The sequence below is a fragment of the Dermacentor silvarum genome, chromosome 8 (genome assembly GCF_013339745.2).
Source record: "Dermacentor silvarum isolate Dsil-2018 chromosome 8, BIME_Dsil_1.4, whole genome shotgun sequence".
In the NCBI taxonomy this organism is placed as follows: Eukaryota; Metazoa; Arthropoda; class Arachnida; order Ixodida; family Ixodidae; genus Dermacentor; species Dermacentor silvarum.
In genome coordinates, this window is record NC_051161.1 from 106459404 (window position 1) to 106480728 (window position 21325).

A 21325-nucleotide genomic window follows, 5' to 3' on the forward strand; every position below is an offset into this window, starting at 1 on the left:
AGAGCACCGTTATGCAGAGCTCTCGGTACAAGACTGATTAGTTTTACCGCCGCTTGAAAAACTATGCAAGAAGCGGAAACGACCCGGTAAAAACCATTAGTAAGCTTATATTTATTTCAAAAATGAGCGTCTTCTTAAAAATAAAAATTTCTCTGCAGACTACAAACTTGCGAAACTGCGATCGCTATGCCTCGTGATAGGAACTTTAGTAGGAAAGTGCGATTGCTTATCGAATTTCTATGTGTCAGGCTGGATTATCGTACAATTTTCAGCAATGTAACTGTGACAAAAATCACTGACTCTGTTAGAAATCATACTTGTTCTACAAAGGCTAAAATTGACCTGATCAAAGCAGATCAAATTATAAGAATGGTCAGAATAAAACATGAATTATTGGAATTTTGATGACTCATTCTTGCGGTTAAGAAATCGACACAGGTAACGTACACATGCCCGCACACACTCAGACACACAAGCACAAAGAAAAAGAGAGGGCACAGCGCTCTGCAAAATTCAAGTTTTTATGTTACACACCTACCGTATGTAGTTATAAGGAGAATATCGCGCACATAAAGCAGAGCGTAAGTGAGCTTACCACATACATCAACAAGAAGATTACACGTATTTAAAAGTCCATTACTCACAACACAAACGGGAATAATAAGAACAAGGAGCTCTCCACTATCAAAGTATGTAAACTTTTGATTATGCAATGTTGTTACCGCGGCTGCACTAATACTAACACAAGTATCAGCCCTCTTTCTTGTATTGTGCAATTAAGCATACTCGTGAATTAGATTACTATGTTCACTTATGCACTGCCACATGCACGATATGTCTTTTTTGCTATTTAGATCTTCTTTATGACGATAATGAAACAGGTTCAGTTGTGAGAAGGCAGTATCTCGGCTTTTTTTTTTCTTTCTTTCCTTTTTGGGTGTGAGCGTGTGCGTGTGGTCACACACAGATTGGTCAGATTGTTTTTTTTTTTTCTATAGACCAACAGTCTCCGTTGCCACATTTCTCGAACTTGAGTTTGCTGTTTTTTTTAAATCACCGCCATTTCCTCATGTACAACATTACAAAACAGACTACTTATGAGAAGCATGGGTATACATAGGATATTTACGCATGTTGCACGTGTTTTCTAATTATTCGCAACAGAAAAAATCAGAAACTGCTCTGCTAAAAAGCAGACCGAAATGCACATACAGCTTTTCAAGTTATCTGATGAAGCCCCAGTAGGAATGCCCGGAAATTAGGAGGTCGGGATGCAACGTGGTAATACGTATATGAGCAACTTTAAATCTGAAAACAATTTACATAGTAATATTGTACACCATGTGAATAAAGGTCTACCGGCTTATGTTTACGAATATCAAATCTTGCACGAGTGTACGTAAACAGTGAAACGCGTTTTTGTATCATCAGTTAGGTCTCATCACCTAATCAGGACTTAGATCTCACATCATCAAACTTGGATCATGAAAATGGTTACATTGTCGAATGTTTATGCGAAATTACATATTCCACTAGCTATACTGTGCAACAGTGGGAAAATTACGCTATCAAGATTGGTTGCCACAGTGTGATTGTCTAACACGAAGGAGCTTGAAAATTTTAAATTAGTATTCACAATATTACCACAATGTGGCCTGCATTCGGGAAGCTCCCGAATATATTGACTATAGCAGCTTAATTCAGTTCGTAAAGAGCGATGCGGGTAGCAAGGCACTGCGATAGAGCCAACGTAATGTTTTTAGCTGAGACTCCGGCCTGTTATTTCTCCAGGGAAAGCTTAGAACACTATAAATGCCACAAACAGGAATACCACGGGTAATATGAAAGAGCAATATTCATATGAGAGCAAACTTGTCCGACCAATATTCAACTCAAATAAAGAAAAAACATGCGGCCGTAGGGAGAAGAACTAGGGCCGAACTCGCCAAAGCGTTTCTGTCGTAAAGGATATTTGCCATTCGCCAGCCGCCTTCGCTAATAATATGTTCAGCATCAGGATCACATCACATCAGATCACATCACTTTATTTCTTTAAAGACCCCTCTAGGAGGCATGACATAAGGGGTGGTTTTACAATATAGCCACATGACATCATTCAGAAAGAACATTTGTTACATCATTCAAGAAAGTTGATCGACATGCGATTGCTGAAATTTGGTGGGAAAGGTCGTTCCATCCTGATGCTGCGCGCGGAAAAAAATGGAGGGAAATGTAACTGTGCAGAAACGCAGGCGTGACACTTGAAGTCAATGGCCCAAGCGATGACATATGCGTTCCGGGGGTACGATGTAAGATGTATGACCGAAAGACCTGAAAAAAAAAAACTGTGGAACAAGGACAGTGGGGAATGTGATGGCGAAGATAGAGATTTGATATGCCGGATTCTGCTTTTAAAGATGACACATTCACGTGGTATTGATAAGTGGAATGGATGAATCTAGAAGCGCTGTTTTGAAGTGCTTCCAGAACAGTGGTGAGGTAAGACTGGTGTGGCCTCCAAATGGCGGATGCGTACTCGAACTTAGGTCTGACGAGTGATTTATAAGGGAGAAGTTTTACATGAATGGGGGCATGTGACAGGTGGCGCTTTAAGAATCCAAGTGTTTTATTGGCAGATGATATGATGTTAGTAATATGAGTACGCCAGGACAGGTTACTGTATAAGGTTACACCCAAGTATTTGAATGAGATAAGGGATTTTACGCGAACGCCATAAATTGTGTATGGTAAATGAAGGGGGCTACAACGGCATGAGAACGTTACAGATTTAGATTTATTAGGAATAAGCGTCATTACCCGTTGGTCGCACCAGTTTAAGAAGTGGTAGAGATCAGTCTGTAAAGCTTGTTGGTCGAGGGCGTTATTGATAGGGCGGTAATTGACGAAGTCGTCAGCTAACATACGGATGCTAGTTGATTGAATTGAATTCTGGGGTTTACGTGCCCAAACCACGATTTGATTATGAGGCATGCCGCAGGGGTGGACTCCGGATTAATGTTGTCTACCAGGTAATATTTAACGTGCCCCTAAAGCACTGTTAGTTGATACGTATTCGTTTGAAAGCAAATCGTTAATATAAATCAAGAACAAAAGGAGCCCAAGGACGGATCCTTGTGGTATACACCTGAGGTTACTGGGAGGAAATCAGAGGTTTTGTTATTAATAAGAACATTTTGAGAGCGGTTTACGAGGAATGCCTTCATCTATTCAAGAATATGGGTATCTACGTTTAAGTGGCTAAATTTTAGTATTCATTTTTGGTGTGCTACTTTGATGAATGTCCTTGCAAAATCTAAAAACGTTGCGTCTGTCTGTACGTTGCGATCGAGGTTAGTGTGTAAGTCGTGAAGGAAGGTGGCCACTTGGGTTTCGCATGATTGGCCTTTGCTGAAACCATGCTGTGAAGGGTCAATGAACTGGATCGAGTCTAGAAAATTCATAATATGAGAGTAAATGACGTGTTCCATGACTTTGCAAGCAACGCTGGTTAGGCAAATGGGTCGGTAGTTCAATGACGAGTTTTTGTTGCCTGCTTTGTAGATTGGAAGGACCTTTCCCACTTTGCAGTCCTCGGGTAAGCTTGCAGTAGCTGAAACTTTGGCTGAAAGTTTATCTTACGAAGAATTGCAACTTAAAAGCTAGCGATATCTGGCCATTATCTATTTCCTATTCCTCAATTTCGAATTCTGGTTTACAGTATCTGAGCCATTTCTTAGTGTGAACTTGTTGCTTGCTCTTTACGTTTTCAGTCAAGACGCTAGTGTCGTGAGGGCACGCCCATTCTACGATACGCAATCGCTCCAATCAGATTGCGCTATGGCGAAGCCCATAGCAGACTGATTACAACAAGCAGCAACACGCGCCCCTTAAGTGTTTTTTGTCTTTCTTGTACAGAAAACATGAGTTACCAATTGTTTCAGAAACATTTGTAGGGTCTTCTGCAGCATTTTTGCGAGAAAAAGGACACACTAATGGAAATGATCGCATATTCTTATTTATAACTATATTTTTACTGACCTTTCATGGACATACATAGGACGTTTTTTTAGCTCCACCAATATTTTTTTTAATTTGCCTGTTGCAGAAAGCGTAGTTGTAACCCTTGTGCTAAATTACTCGATGAGGCGACCATTACTACTAGAAGAAATCAAAATGCCTAATTATATAATTAACGTAGTTACACTAAACAGCTTTCTAAATATTTATTTTACGGCGCATGTTTCGACCCAGGAGTTGTAGCTAGATAGTTTGCAAAGCATATTCACTTGGAATAAATTCTGAGCATGCGACCGGTCTCGAGATGTGCGGCTGTCAAACTTGGGGGAAAAATACACTGTTGTTCCACCTACATTTTAAAGAAAATCCTGTTTTATGCATCGAATCACAAAAGTAACTAGAACGCCAAAGCATTGCGTCGGGGACTTCGAAAATGAATGCCTCGAAATTGATGTAGTCCTGAGATTTCCTTCCAAGTGGACACGCCTTGCGAATTCAGCGGCTCGAAATCGTAAACTTAAATATGTGCTGTAAAGTAATTATTTAGAAGGTAATTATAGTAATTATCTTAATCATACAATTCGCCTTTTGGTTTTTCGTAGAAGTAATGGCTGCCTCATCAAGTAATTTACTTTAGCACAACCGTTACAATCTGCCACAGGCTACTTTTCAAAGTTTGGTGCGGCTAAAAAAAAAGCACCTGGTATGTATAACCCACGAACAAGAATACCCAATCGCCAGAGCAACCACGATAACGATAAGAACAAGCTAACTTATGAGAAAACATTATATATGCTCCCCAGAGAGACGTTCCTCGATTGTTTCTTGTATATTGGAATCCCAGCTACCACTTGACTTCATCAGCGAGGTTTAGCCGAGTAAAACCGCAGTGTATCATGTGGCTGTGTGCTGTCTATGCGCGAATAGTCGCAGGTTTCTTTAGAGCCACATCACAGACATTCGGTTGCAGTGAAAGTAATTCTACCATAAAGCAACTTTTCGTGGGATGCGATGCTTGCGTAGTCGAACTTCAACTTTAGTTCGCACCCGTGGAAAGCGGGTAGTGGCGGCTAGAAAGCAAAGCCTACGTTACACAGGCGCGCAAACTCTAGCGCCTGTTGAGCTATAGAGCAACTTTTCTCAGAATAATGCGGCTGAATGGTTGAAGAAGTAAATAAAACTGGAGGCAAGATACGAGGCCATTCCGTGTATCTTGCCGAGGCGCATGCGCGCATGGTGCCCGTGGCTGCCCCCTGACCCCGTGGCAGCGCGTCAGGAGAAGGTTGCACTACGTACCGGCAAGTGGCCCGTAAATCGTGGTGTTCATGCCGAGGGCGGTATGATCATCCCGGTGCTAGAGCAGCGTAGAAGACAACGGCAGCGGTCTTTCTTTTTTTTATGCTTCTTCTCCCCTTACGTCTATTTAAACCACACACTCATGGACCGCGTGCAACGGCTGAGTGACTTGCATGGCTGCATGCACGCCTGTAGCGAGGGCCTGTGCCGTAACGTCGTTTCCAATTCTTAGAAGCCGAAGGCAAAATGACTCGCGAGACCTCGGGCACGAGATACCCGGAGCCGCTGCCGACTCAGCCGAGGTGTCTATGCAACATACTTTACGGACGTTGACAGCCATTCGGTCTCACCGTCCTAGTTCAGTTTTCATGTGGATCATTTGGGAATGAAACGAGGTTTTTTTTTTTGGAAATGGCCGGAATTCTTCGAGCTTAGTTTCCTGTCTGACCTCGAGCATCTCTGGAGCTCGTCGTGATCCGGTGATGATGCTTATGGCAGAAGCCACCGACGTACGACAGCCAGAAGATGCGCATACCGTAATTTTGAAACAGAAAACCCCTGTCGAGAATGATCAGCTGTAACATTGTACCCCTCTGTTTCCTTGCTTTCTTAAAAGGAGAAAATGACGAAAAAAGAAAGCAGACGTTGCTGAGGAATTAGCTATATGTTTTCTGCCAGGCAAGCACAAAATGGTCCTACTGAAGTGTTCTTTAGTTACAAGAGACATCATGTAATGGCAAGAGGGTGTGGACAAGAATTGGAGCCATCGCAAGTTGGGCGGGACGCACGAAGGTTGTTTATCCTGGGCATTTCAAGAAGAAGACCAATACATTCACGGTCGTCATAACATCGTGAAATGGAATGTGTATCTTAAGACCGCGTTCTCACACACCGCTTTCCGGAAAAAAATAAACCTGAAATATTGCTTCGTGAGAGGTGCCGCGCCTACATGAACTTCGTGACTGCCGAAAAAATAAAGGTAAAGTGAAATGTCTTTGGTCACACATACGGGAGATGGTAGACAAATGCCGAGCTGCGAGACCTCAGTGATTAAAAATGCAAAGAAACAGATATTCTCTGGTCCTTTTATGTCTTGCTCTAATGTGTACCAGCCGAAGAACAACAACAGCGTAAAACATGATACGCTATTCATACCATCAGCGCATCGTCTGCTGATACTGACGTTATAAGGTGAAAGTGGATTACTTGTTCATTGTCTATTTTTCAAGCAAGAAAGTAGTAGCTCAGGAAGATAGAGCGAACAGAGCTATTAAGCAATCACATTGGCCATACGACAGTTGTTAGAGGCGCCTATCACAGTATCACCTATCACATTTTGACGTTTACTGAAGATATTTTTCGGTCGTTCTAACTTATGCTGCAATAGGGAAACAGCTACATTCTCTACAACTAATCTGTTCTAGTCATTATTCTTATGCTGAAGCTATAATTAGTCTTCTCTGCTATGAATACTTAATACGTAGGGAAATCTGTCCTCTTCATCTCGACCACATTTATACAAGATAAGCTTCTACCTTGTGTGCTGTTTAACAGAACTTAGAGCGGTCTAAATATATCACCATGAAACTTGACGTAATGCTTAGTGCAGATAACTGGTGATCAGTTAGGTGTATAACCTAATGTGTGTCAGGACAAGGCAAAGGCCTTCGACGATGGCAGATGGTAATGTGGTACGGGGAGATTAAGAAACTTGCAGACATAAGTCGCAATCGCTAGACGCAGGATAGGGTAAATGGGAGACGCCTTCAGCCTGAAGCACGCATAAAATAGACGGGTGACCATGAAATTTAATCCTACTGTTCTAGAATGAGCATTCCCCAGCAATATTTTCTCCATTAGCTTTTTTTTTTTACATATCTACCAATCCATTAACTTCCACTGCAAAGTTTCTTTTACAAACAGAGAATTTGGAAATAATTGTAAACGAAACATGAATGTTGCACTAAGCCCTGCAGCTATGTTAACGTTTTTGTGGACGGCTCGTTGTGATACAGATGAAAGTTGACAATGTTTGGATTAAAGGCCGACTTCCGCGTAGCTGCTGTTCCACTGCGCATGCGTTCTTCTCAGATGTGTATGGGTCGCTATAAGCACTGATTCGTTATCAGATTTTCCATCCTATGCAACCGCTTAACTACAAGCACACATTCCCCAAAACGGCGAGCACCGCACTGGCCACAAACACTTTAAACACAGCATTCTAAGATTCCATTTTTTTAATAACTGCACACCGGATGAAGATGGGCTTCATGAGATCCGGCTATACCAATACACAGATTTCATATGTGCCCTTTTTATAAACAGACTGCGAAACGTTGGATTTCCTATACTGAATTTGTCGTTTACAGTTGCTTTAAGTAAGACTTCTTTTACATTTCTTACAGGTAACCAAGACTAAATCACTAGTGAAGCTATTCTCAAAGTTGGGGAGGTTATTCATATAGCTGGTTAAGGGCTGCTTTGGCGAAATCCTTTTTGTCTGTGAATATATTCTTCACTTATTCAAAGTTTATTAAACTTGTGTATACCTTCCACAACAGTGTCCGTAAATCTGTGCGTCACGTTCTCCAGGAATGCAGCTGCATAAAAATCAACGGTGTGTCTTCTATCCCATTTCAAAAAGAGTTACTTTCTACTCCGCGTGAACTGAGTATCATATTGTAGTGGATTCCCGTCGAATATAAAAATATTTATCTCATTTGGGAAAGGAATCGGGCCCATATTTAGTAATCTTCCATTTCATTTCCCATTCATAATTTCTTGTCACGCGGCAGTTGCTATCGATAACGGCGACACGGCAACGCGTGAATCATGACCGAGCGAATGACGAAGGACGATTTTTTTTTATGAGTTCAAGTAGAATGCTAGAAAAAAACTTTGACAGTGCTTGAGCTACGCCTTTAATTGTCGAACGTGATAGCATTCAAAGATCGCTGACTGCTTCTCACACTTCCCGGCAACTGCAGCCTATGTAACCGTAATGTTTACCGGGAAACGCGGGCGGGTAACGCAATGCACAAAGGCGAGCTTTCTGGCAGAAACGCGGCTTCTTGCGTGGGCCGATCTCGGATGTTGTGCACAGCGGCGGCAAAAAAAAAAATTACATCATTTGCAGGTTTCTATTACTGCTTCGCACTTTTGACATTTCAGTCTGAGAAGATTAAACATAAAAATCATGCACCGTCGGTGTTTTGTCTCAATAAATTTGTTGCTGGGCTGTTATTATCATTATTACGAGAAATAACTTTGTCAAGAACGTAAGACCAGGTATGAGCAACTTTAATGATAGAATGGTGTGGCAATATAACCCGCCTTGTCGTAGGGCAAGGCGTAGCATATGCATATACCTAAATATAATTTTCCCTGACGGACAACACCGAAAGTAGAGTTTTAGTACTTGAAGTATCTGCTTTGAGAAAGAGTTTAAGCATAACTCTCACTTGAAAATATGATTTTCACTTAAATCCTGCCACCTTGCATCTCGGAGTTTCTACCTTTTTTTTCCCCCCTTCACTACTGCCATTGCTGTCTATAGTATAATAGACGGTGTCCCAACTGTCATGCACCAAGACTTAAAAATATGCCAATGCCACGTAGTTGGACAAAACAAGGTAATATTGTTTGCCGTCACTCGGAGATACTGAGATACATTTTTTAGCATTCCGTCTAAATACATCATTAGTCCTAATTAATTATTCAACATCTAAATTATTATAACTAGATCAAAAGGGTCAATGGTAAAAGTGTAGAGCAGCAAGAAAAACTCCCGATACAGCTTTCTGTTGCTCAATACGTGCTACATAAAAATGTCTTTCCGACCGTGAAAGAAGCCCGCGAATACATGCAATGTGCCTCCATAGGCGAGTCGCGCGGCATATTTTTGTGTATTCAAGGGCTTTTTTCACACTTGAAAAAAAACATCCCATTCCTCCGAAGGCCTTTTCATGCATCTATAGATAGATCAATATTTATTTATTTTATTTTATTTTATTTATTCAGTACCTGCATCGCCAATAAGGCAGAAGGGGGATTTCATTCGAAAATACAAAAATTTACAGAAGGGTATTTATACACTCAAAGTGTGGTAAAAATCAACAAATGTTGATCAACAAATCAACAATTGTTCCTCCTCACCGCACTTCTCGTCGACTTTTCAACAGCTTAAGTATACAACGTCTTCATGGAACTACCACCGCATTTCATAAATCTTTCCTGCCCATCACAATAGAGCACTGGAACGAACTGCCACAATCAATAGTTATTGAGCGTGATAGCTCAAAATTCAAGCAGTTACTGACAGCCCATTATCAAACCTAATCACCTTGCTTACACCTGTGCCACGTCTTACTACTATTGCTGTATTTTTATTATATATATATATATATATATATATATTTTTTTTTTTTCCTATATTTAGCGTTCATACAATTTTTGATATCATGACTGCTCTGTATTTCTGTTTTTGCCCCCCCCCCTTGTGTAATACCCCGAAAGGGGCCTTTAAGGGTTATTAAATGATGAAATGATGAATGATGAAATGTAAAATAAGTTGTTGATCAAATCGCTTGCTTACTTTATTAATATCTTTACTAATGCAGGTGGTTGGTATCAACTCATTATTTCTTACTGGTTTTTAGCATTTGGCGCCATAAACAGTATAACTTTATTGGTTTTATCCACTGAGAAAAATCTACGGGTTCACTATGAACCTAAAAGTTTAGGAGAATTCAACTCCCTCGCGGAAAAGCCCGAGAGTATGGACGCCAGGGCTGTTTTTGTATTTCTTCCTTTTATGTAATGGCTTACACTGTGCATATTCGTAAAAAAAATGCTGCCTTCTTTGTACATGGCATCTGAAACATTTGGTTTCCTTTCCGTTGAAACGAGGCTTGGGAGCCAACATTATGCGCGCACCACAGGCTGCTTTTCTGACTATGGTAGATATATGAGTTCAGACCGAAAAATAATAGTGATTCTACAATGACATTTACTGATGGGGGAAATTCCCCACGGTTGAAATGATTCGTGCAAATGACAGTAACATTCGTAACAGTTAGTCGCCGTCTTGCAAAGTACTGACATTTGCAAGAAACTTGTTACCTTCGTTATTCGAAGGCTTCCTGTGTGGCAGCTTACTGTCGTTCGCGCGAAGCTTTTTCAACATGGTTGAAATGGTCAAGGGGTAAAACGCATCATGCGAGTGATGGCCCCTGTATTAGTGTTTTTATGACAGTGCAACTGCAAAAACTGTGGTAAAAATAAATGATTGATACAAAACATAATTTCCATCCTAAAGGCCCTACTTAATTGGCGCGGTAGTATGGACTACGGTAAAGCCACTGTAGTATACAAGAACTTCCTACTGGACTACGTGTTGTTTTCGATTGATGCTCAGGAGTTCTCAGGAACAAAAAAGACTAAACTTTACGGAGAGCAGACAGGAAGATCGACTATAGATGCTCCTCGTTTGTCCGCTAGAACATCTACGTTTCTAACATAAAGCAACATAAAGAAACACACTCAGATGGGAGGACTCGAAGAACAAGCGCTCGATCTTCGTGCGGGCTCGCCGTAACAGAAGCTGACCAAGCTTTTTCTCTCTCCTATGTGAGTGTGTCTTTCTTGCGTTACCTTCTGTTGCAAGTATTTCTTACACACTAGAACATGACGACAAGTTTAGAATTACTAGAGCATATGAACGCTAACTGGAATCAGGCGCAAGTCGGAATCAGCTAGCGCAAGATAGGGGTAATTGCAGATCGCAGGGAGAGGCCTTCGTCCTGCAGTGGACATGAATATAGGCTGATGATGACGATGAACGTTAATGTGTAGCATACATTGGCCGATGCCCAACGTGAGGCTAATTTGATGCTACATCAGGTCACGTTGCTGGCACATAGGTCCTACGTTGGCCTCAGTGACAATTGGCTGCAATGCGTGCAACGGGTGTTGCAAGCCACGCCAATCGCCTTGTTTACCGTTCGTGGGCGCAGGCTGCGGGATGAAGGAAAAGTCCAAGAACGCGGCCCGCTCCCGACGAGAGAAGGAGAACGCGGAGTTCGGGGAGCTGGGCCAGCTCCTGCCGCTGCCGGCGGCCATCACCAGCCAGCTCGACAAGGCGTCCGTCATCAGGCTCACCAGTTCGTACCTGAAGATGAGGGACCTGTTCCCGGACGGTAAGTGATCGGTCATCTGTTGCATTTGCAGATTGACGAATACTATACATGTGTCGTTGAGGTGGCGCTAAGACAGCACGTCAAGGCGCATGGACAAAGTGGTGGTTTAACTCATGATATGATGCTTTTTTGTGCGCACACAGCAATAGAACATTTAAAAGGGAATATCCCAAATGTAACGCCACGCACTCCACTACAAATATTTAGTTAGTTTGATTACACTTACCCTCAGTATCTTCTCTTACAGCTTCCACGATATCAACAGCATTTAGTGCGTTCGTCTCATTATCTCGTAGACCTCGTTAAGTTGTTGAGGGTGCCCGTTATTATGAGGTCATACTTAAAGGTCACCTGTAACGAAATTTTACTTTCACTCAGGTGGGTTATTATTTATAACTAATTATACACAATATATCGTACTCTTTTATAACTTATAAATGAGTAGCATCTACTCTCGAAGTAACCTTGGGTGAACTGCAGAGCTGATAGTTGTGTAATGTTCTTGTAGGTGGCCTTTGAACAGCACCTGTAAGCAGAGTACGCCCGCACTTGGTGGTTAGGGAATATAACGTAAATTCTATCTGAGATATTTAAGCGCGCCGTGCCAATCTCGGAGGTCACTCTGAGGATCCGCACTGGTTCTCAACGTTTAGGATCATGCATTTCTACCGGCAAGCTGTAAAGGGGGCGCTTCATTTTTCAATTTAGTTTATTTAGAAGGGCAGTTCTTTCGCGGTTTTCCTGACGGAAAGGCAGTTTTTTGCTTCACGCCTTCTGTGTATTTATACATTGTCTGAAAATCAACCATTTACTTGGTGTGAAAAGTCATTGCAGTTAGCCTTTAAATGAAATGGCTGATGTGTTACTGCATCTCAGTGGATCTGCCATCGCTCTGTTACCATCGGTAGAACAAATGCGAAATGCATGCTGATGCCATGAAATTATCACTGACATCATCGGCTGACTTTCATCATTTTCGTTTTTCCTGAAATAAATGCTGCACCTGAAGACAGTGGGAGGTTTCGTTTAGGATGTTACGTAGTTGTCTCCCACAAATAAATCTGCATTTACGCAGGGGAGATCTAGCATGATTGTCTTTCCTCTGTGTTATTTTTGTAACTTTAATAATCTACCGATCAATAAATGTATTTTGTAGGCAAACTTTTATTCACTGCAAAATGCTTCTCGAAGCTCGGCATCGTAAACTTGCTTCCGAACTAAATGTTTCTGTTCTACTCTCACCTGAGGCATTACCGCAAGGTTTTAGTCGCGTGGTATGCGATTTCATTCAATCGATACAGTATCGCATACATGCATACAGTATGCGATACTGTATGCGATTTCATTCAATCTACAAAATACCATCTGTGTTAGTTTATGCCACTGTTATCTTCCGATTTATTTATGGCTTCAGTCAGTCTATGGAGTTTACATTTCTTCTAAAGCTATTCTTGGTTGTACATTGCTTCGATCTGATTATTCAGTTAGGCACTATTCTTTATTTCCTAGTTTTCTTTTCGCTTTTCTTTTTCCTTTGCATGTCCTACCACTACGTTTCCTTTTTCGTATATATTTATTATCTTTAACTTCTTGAAAAGGCCCAATTGTTTCCTCATCGCCCGTAGTGGGTACGTGCCATGTTTGAGAGCCATCGTCATTATAATTCGCGCGACTGCGAACGTTTTCTCGCGCTGCTGCTGATAACACAGCGTGGGTCTTATTTTGCGCACTGCGCCAACCATTCCTGTTATTACTTAGCTACTTCGGTAAAACTGCGACGTGTTTAATGTTACCTCGGTTAAGGCACATATTGAAGGGGCTTCATAATACTGAGGGGCATGGCGAGGTCTTCGTATATGAAAAGACAAAGCACCAGACAGTGGCGCGTCGCCGCAGCACGAACGTATAGTAAGTTTAAAGTTTAATGCGCTCACACCTGACAATGCCACGCCGAAAGACCATACACGCTCCACATGATCGCAGCTTTACGCTACTTTCAAATGACCAATTGACTTCCTCAACTTTACTGTAACTCTAACCAAGCCTTGTATCCAAATTTATCTTTCAAAGTTGACTATTCCCGTATTGTTCACGCTTTCGGGAAGACTTAATACAAGCAACGGGACTGTTTCCATTCTTTTTTCTTGCTTTTTTCTTCTTGCTTTTTTTTTCTTTCTGCTTTCTTTTTTTCCCATTTTTTTGTCACGGCTACTAAGCGAGACTTCATCGTTCCAGGGCGGGCATTATACAGGTTCGTTTCCTCTTACTTTTGTGGGAGCCATTGCTGGAAGCAATTGCCATTCGAAGCATCGTCAATGCACTTCTCATTTTCCCCGCTGGTCACTCCTCTATAGTGCTGGTCGCTATACAGACTCGAGAGTCAATTAGGAAGCCGAAAAGTCTACTCCATGCCGCACACGACCGAACACGCGGACGGCGCTCCGAGGCGAAAACGACAACAGAACCGCGCGCCATACGCAGCGCGCCACGCGTCCCAACGTCAACCCAACGTCATCGGGCACGTGCGCGCCAAATAAAGACACACTGGTGCCACGCCGGTGCCGCTCACAACAGAACAGAATTGCTCGTCGACCCTCTGCTTCACGTCGTCGCGGTATCAAAGCAGGAAGCTACGGCGTAAAAAAATAAGAGCAGAAAGTGCATGAAGTTACGAAGAAAAGCGGACGGAAGAGCCCCCTCTAGGCAGCTCGCAACACTGGAACACAGGCAGCGGCCATGGCGGCCTCTTGCGAAGAAAAGAAACAAAAGGGGGAGGAGGGGATCCCACGTTGCGACGAGGGGGGAGGGGGGGAATTGTGCACTGGTTCGGCAGTTTGAGCCAGCGCTCGCACTCCCAGAGCGCGCGATGGCAATCGATGGCGGCGCGTGCCTCAAACCCCGGGCGGCCACTTGTCGCTACTACAAAGCGCCGGGCGAGAGAGAGAGAGAGGAGATTGGGGAGGGCGAGAGACCCGACCTCGCCTTCGCCGTCAGCCACCGCCGTCGCGTGCGGCCCATCGACGCATCGTTAGCGGCGCCCCCGGCGACACGCCGAAGGCATTCTCTCCCCAATTTCTCTCCCGTCCTCCCCTTGTTCCCAAAAGCAGCTATAGGGAGGGGAGGTTTTGATGCGGGTAGAACGCCCGTGTGCGGGTGCCCTCTTCGCAGAGATTTTTCTTTTCCGGCTTCCCCCCCTCCTCAGCATTGACTCTCGCGCGGCGGCCGAAGTTGCTCCGTCGGGTCGACCCTTCTTCACCCGCTGGCACGGTCAATGCCGAACCGATGGCGTTGAGAATGCCGTCTAACTGTATACCCCCGTGGGGCCTTTACCTTTTCAATGCTCCCGCATGGCCCCGCCGGCCCGGTTCTGTGGCAGAGTTTTGCGCCGAGGATAGAGAGGCTTTCCCGGTGACCGTGTCACTAATTGGGACTACAGACACGGCTACGCACACTTGGCCGTAACGAGAGAACGAGAGCACTTGCTGAGACGGGGCCCGCACAGAAGTATACGAGCTGGGCTCGGCGACCGAGATTCACCAATCCACGTGCATTTGTGCGCAGAACAATTTCACAGCATAAACGCGCGATTTCGCTTTTTTTCTTTGTGGGGAGGAGTAAAACAGAGTCGGGACCTGCGTTCGTGGCTTTGCGCGCGTTGTTTTTTGCCCGAACCCATGTGCTGCTTCGAACCACTAGGCAGATCCGCCCCTTTATGACATCGTGGCGCAGCAAATCTGCATGCTCCTTCTATTTATATACATACGTTACGATTTGGCGGGAGATAACAATTGTAAGAGGCGTCTGCGGCACCCGCTGGAAGCGCGCTTTGGTGATCGATAAATGAATGTGGCAAGGCGGACCGACAACGACGTCACTGACATGTACGCGGTCTGTTTCGCGATGAGCAGATAAAAACGTTTCTATTTTTTTACCTTTTTTGAATGTTGATTTCGCCTTTGATTGTAGTTGAGGAAGCGCGATTACGGCGAGTTGAAAGTGCAATCTATAAAATGAAGCTCCACTTCCCATAGCTTGTTTTAAAAAATAATAAAAGAATTAAGATAATCTTCGTGTATTTTTCGATTTTGTGTATCTGTGTGACGTTATGCTAAGGCTCCTACAAAAAAAAGGGTGATAGGGTCTAATCAGTCTTATGCCGCTTAATATTCCAATTTCGCTCCAAGATTAATGGTGCAGTGTACAATTTATCGCACTCAGCAGCACCTGCTCTTTTTTTAACGTGGCTTACACTGTAATATATACAAGTTCGCAGTAAATCGTGATCCTTGAAACAGGACATAGTTTAAACAGAGAGCCCGCTGTTGCAGATCCTAACGATGGCCTTAGCAGTGTTCAAGGAAAGTCCTAAATATACCACCAGATGCCTATGTACGTGCATGAGGGAGGCCACGCTTGCATGCATGGTCGGAACGGCTCTCATGGGGCCAGGACGGCGAGAAGAATCATTCGGTGAATTATCCTTGTCTTTCGGTTGTGCAGACTCAATCCGTGCACTTGCACAAGTGCACTTTTCCAAGTTTGCGATACTGAAACCACAGATGAGGAAGAGCCTTCTTCATCAGTACGTATAAGGCTGGTTCAGATAACTTTTTATTGCAGCCATCAATGCAGGGCTAACAGACAGAAAGGTTCGGGAGGAACGAAAGCGAGTTATGTGTGGGCAGGAAACGGGAGTACACGCACTTTATTTAAGCTAGAAAGGGGCCGCATTTAAATGCACAGAACCCAGTAAACGCTAGGATTCAAATCAAGCAAGAGCCGTCAATGACTGCGAGAAATGTATCCACAGGTATTCGGAGGTTATTCGACACCATGCATACGTCCCGACGCTTTGGGATGTCAAAGGCCAGAAGATGCGGTATATATATATATATATATATATATATATATATATATATTGTACCGGAGCACATCGGCACCAGCTCTGTGCCAGCGAGTGTGTGGAAGAAGACGTTGACGATCGTGTGGTTCGCGCGAGGTCGGTTTTCAACGAGCCAGCTTGTTTAACCACTTCATCTAGTCTACCTGCAAAATCACACACCGAGCGCAGCGTCATCAGTGAACAAGTCGATGACATGCTGCAACGTGGCGTGATCCAGCAGTCACACAGTCCGTGGGCATCTCCGGTCGTCCTGGTACGGAAAAAGGACGGCTCAATCAGATTTTGCGTGGATTACCGCCGACTGAACAAGATCACACGTAAGGATGTTTATCCTCTACCACGAATAGACGATGCTCTAGATTGTCTACCAGGTGCCGAATTTTTTTCTTCCCTGGATCTTCGCTCTGGATACTGGCAAGTGCCGATGGCTGAAGCGGACCGTCCAAAAACGGCTTTTGTGACCCCTGACGGGTTATACGAATTTAATGTGATGCCCTTCGGCCTGTGTAATGCGCCTGCAACTTTCGAGAGGATGATGGACACTATCCTCCGGGGACTTAAGTGGCGTACCTGTCTTTGCTACTTAGACGACATAGTTGTCTTCTCTCCCAATTTTGAATCTCATCTCGATCGCCTCGAGCAAGTTCTTGAGTGTCTCACGGCCGCTGGTTTGCAATTAAACTTGAAAAAATGCCATTTTGGTGCCAGGCAGCTTACGATTCTCGGCCACGTCGTTTCACAAGAGGGAATCCTACCAGACCCTGCCAAACTGCGAGCCGTTGCTGAGTTTCCCAAGCCAACCACTCTTAAAGAGCTCCGTAGCTTCATCGGCTTGTGCTCTTATTTTCGGCGTTTCATCCGTAATTTCGCCTCTATTATCGCCCCCTTGACTCAGCTACTTGCCAGCAGCGCTGACCTCTCGGCCTGGAATCCCGATTGCGACGAGTCATTTACTACGCTCCGCCGGCTCCTTACGTCCCCTCCAGTACTGCGCCACTTCGATCCCAATGCGCCTACTGAAGTTCACACGGACGCTAGCGGTGTCGGTCTTGGTGCCATCCTCGCCCAACGCAAAGACGGCTATGACGAGTATGTCGTTGCATATGCCAGCCGTACCCTAACAAAGGCAGAGTCGAACTATTCTGTAACGGAAAAGGAATGCTTGGCAATTATTTGGGCAATCAGCAAATTCCGTACTTACCTTTACGGACGCCAGTTTGACGTTGTGACTGACCACCATGCCTTATGCTGGTTGTCATCTATGAAAGACCCCACTGGCCGCCTCGCACGTTGGGCTTTACGCCTTCAAGAGTATGACATACGTGTCATTTATCGCTCGGGACGCAAGCATTCAGACGCCGATGCCCTATCCCGTTCTCCGCTGCCTCCTGACCTACTTTGCTTACGAACTTCCACCTGCGATTCGTCGTCCCTCAGCATCACCGACATGCCGGCCGAGCAACGCAAGGATCCCTGGATCGCTTCTCTGCTTGACGTTCTCTCTCACCGTTCACTTGAATCTGTTTCACGCACCATTCGTCGTCAAGCGCATCACTTTGTCGTTCGTGACGGCTTGTTGTACCGGCGCAATTACCTAACCGATGGCCGCAGGTGGCTGCTTGTTATCCCCCGTCATCTGCGCTCGGACATATGCACCGCCTACCACGACGATCCTCAATGCGGTCACGCTGGCGTATTCAAGACCTACTCCCGCTTACGCCTGAGGTATTACTGGCGCGGCATGTATCAATACATTCGCCAGTACGTGCGATCATGCCTTTCGTGCCAACGCCGCAAGACTCCCCCTCATAGCACCGCTGGTCCTCTACAACCTTTACCGTGCCCTACACGACCATTTGACCGTGTTGGCATTGATCTTTACGGTCCCCTCCCGAACACTCCTGCGGGCAACCGGTGGATCATTGTCGCCGTCGACCATCTCACATGGTACGCTGAAACATCTGCGCTGCCAGCTGCCACCGCGATAGCCGTCGCTCGCTTCCTTCTTCGCCGCCTCATTTTGCGACACGGTGCGCCCCATGAATTATTAAGCGATCGTGGCCGCGTCTTTCTCTCAAACGCTATTGAGGCACTGCTCCAAGAATGCCGCATCGTTCACCGCACCACCTCTGCGTACCATCCTCAAACAAACGGCATGACGGAGCGTTTCAACCGTACCCTTGGAGATATGCTTGCGATGTACGTGTCCGATGATCACTCCAATTGGGACCAGGTGCTCCCCTTCGTCACGTACGCCTATAACTCTGCGCCACAAGCTACCACCGGCTTCTCCCCTTTCTTTCTTCTATATGGACGTGAACCATCATGTTCAATGGACACCATTCTCCCCTACCGACCCGATGTCTCTGAGGCCACGCCCGTTTCCGAAGCGGCTGCTTATGCTGAAGAGTGTCGTCAACTGGCTCGCTCGTTTACCGCGCAAGACCAATGTCGCCAAAAATCTCGCCATGACGAATCTGCATCTAGCGCCCACTATTCCCCGGGAATGCTAGTTTGGCTCTGGGTCCCATCCACTACTCCCGGCCTTTCGACCAAGCTTCTCTCGAATTACCACGGTCCCTACCGAGTAGTAGAGCAAACATCTCCCGTCAACTACATCATCGAGCCGCTCGAGCCATCTTCCGACCACCGCTGCCGAGGGCGTGAAACAGTTCACGTCACTCGGCTGAAACCGTTCTACGACCCTCCTGTGCTGTCATTCCCCTAAGTCGCCAGGTTGGCTCCTTTCTGCGCGGGGAGTGATTGTACCGGAGCACATCGGCACCAGCTCTGTGCCAGCGAGTGTGTGGAAGAAGACGTTGACGATCGTGTGGTTCGCGCGAGGTCGGTTTTCAACGAGCCAGCTTGTTTAACCGCTTCATCTAGTCTACCTGCAAAATACTCTTGTTGCAATATATATATATATATAGAAGTAACTGGATTTTTAATAGGCCAAGTGTATTGAGAAGAATGGGAAGCCCAACTTCGCGGTGATCTTAGCTTTATATACCCAACAGTTTCGGTCGCTCCGACCTTGGAAAAGGTTGGTCCACCGACCGCTACTGTTGGGTAAGTAAACCTAAGGTAACCGCGAAGTTGTACTTCTCGTTTATATATATATATATATATATATATATATATATATATATATATATATATATATTGAATCCCCTAGCTAGGTGCATAAGTGCACCTAGGCAGCAGCAGTGGGCGACGTTGAGCTATATTTGCTGTACTGTATTTGCTATATGCTATATGTATTTGCTATATGCACTGCCTTATAAGTGCGAAACCGCGCAGCAAGACCAATACCGACCAGCAGTTATCACGATTACTTAATTCAGCTTGTCTCGTAAATCTGCGTTTTGTAAACAGTTTTATTTTGTCGTCAATCTTCTGTTACTTATTATTCTTCATCTTATACCATTACGATATTAGGGCGTGATGATGTGCGTCGTATACGTATGCATCAGCTTCTGCACGTTTATACACTGCCCTATTGCAATAAAGCCACGGCTTGTTAGTTTACTTGGGGTGCCTCACTGCCTGACAGTATTCGTGTTGCTGCGCTGTTCCGCGCTTTTAAATCCATCAGCATTGGTTGGGCAAATCATGCTTTAGGCTGCATCCAACGTTCCGCCGAGAGGTGTAGTTTTCGTCAAGGACTTTTCAGGGGTCTTGCGTAAGCCACGACGAAGACAAATCCTCTTGTCGAAACGTTGGCCCCAGCTTGACCCCTGTTAGACCTCTGCTAGTCATTTCAAGTCGCCATCTTCCGGTGAAACCATCTTGCTTGTCCTTCTAATGCCAGTCACCTATTAAGCTTGCGTATATAATGAAAACACGGTTTACACGCGTACTGTAGACGGCGAGTCTAAAAATGACAGTATACGCGCACGATGCTTCCCCCCTCCTCCTGCCGTATTAATATGGTAGCGGCATACAAAAGGCTCGTGCACAAACTATTGAGTTCGCAGTGTGAAAAGCCCCAGATGAGAATAATTAGTCCAGCGACTTAAAGAGCTTATACGATAAATCGGGTGTCGCATTGGGGCGGTAAGCTCGCAAAAATCAATCAGGCGAAGTCGAAGGAAGGATTGAGCGTACATTCGCACCGATACCATGGAACAAATGCCTCGCCGCACATGCTACGAAAGCTGCACCTCAACACCGAAGGCGTCGAGGCCCCACAGTATGAGCGCAAGATGTCCAAGCAAGTCTCGGAAGGCGTGAAGACGGGAAAGCGCTGGCGGGATGAAGTGAATGTATACAACTGGGCGAACCCATTCTAAAGTTTACGTACGTCAGCTTTCACGCTCACTGCTTAGAACTTCAATATATTTCGATAAAGCCTAGACCGTTTTGTATCACGTGTTATATCACCGGAATAAAACGGCGCCTACGAGAAAGGAAACGCCAAGGCCACGTTTCTCCTTTCCTCGAAATTTACGAGCGCGTACGACATTGGTGTGATTCATTCCCAGACGCTTAATAAGAGCGGATTCAGCGCCCCCTCACACCCCTATCGCACATCACTGTTTCAAGTGTTCAAACGTCACAGCTACCCGCCTAACTTTATGCATTCCCGTTCGGGCTTCATTTCAGCGCTATAGAGTATCTCGCCATTCGTGAGAAATTCGTTAACATTTTTCATTCCGAGGAATCGACTCGATTCCGACTTGTGCTTCCAGTATTCCTGAAATCGATACTATGCAAAATTTGTACTGCATTACCGCCAGCCTCGCCAGACTACGAAAATGCGTCGCGCCCCCACGCAGAGCGGCGCGGACTCGCGAACCGCACAGAAGGCAACCGCAAACACTGCCGCCAGAGCGCGCCCGAGGCGTCCGCATCCGGTGCTCGTCGGGTCACCGCCTGGGCAATCAATCACGTCACCCCGCTGCGTGCAATT

At 45.0% G+C, this 21325-nt stretch overlaps 1 protein-coding gene across 1 annotated transcript in view; it reads left to right on the forward strand.

Annotated features, from left to right (window-relative positions):
* LOC119461605 (single-minded homolog 2) overlaps positions 1-21325 on the forward strand; it is a 108949-nt gene that overhangs the window by 38815 nt on the left and 48809 nt on the right. Inside the window, exon 2 of the mRNA XM_049655174.1 lies at positions 11328-11510. Coding sequence (XP_049511131.1) covers positions 11336-11510 — 175 coding nt within the window. The 5' untranslated portion in view covers positions 11328-11335. The remainder of the gene's footprint in view (positions 1-11327; positions 11511-21325) is intronic.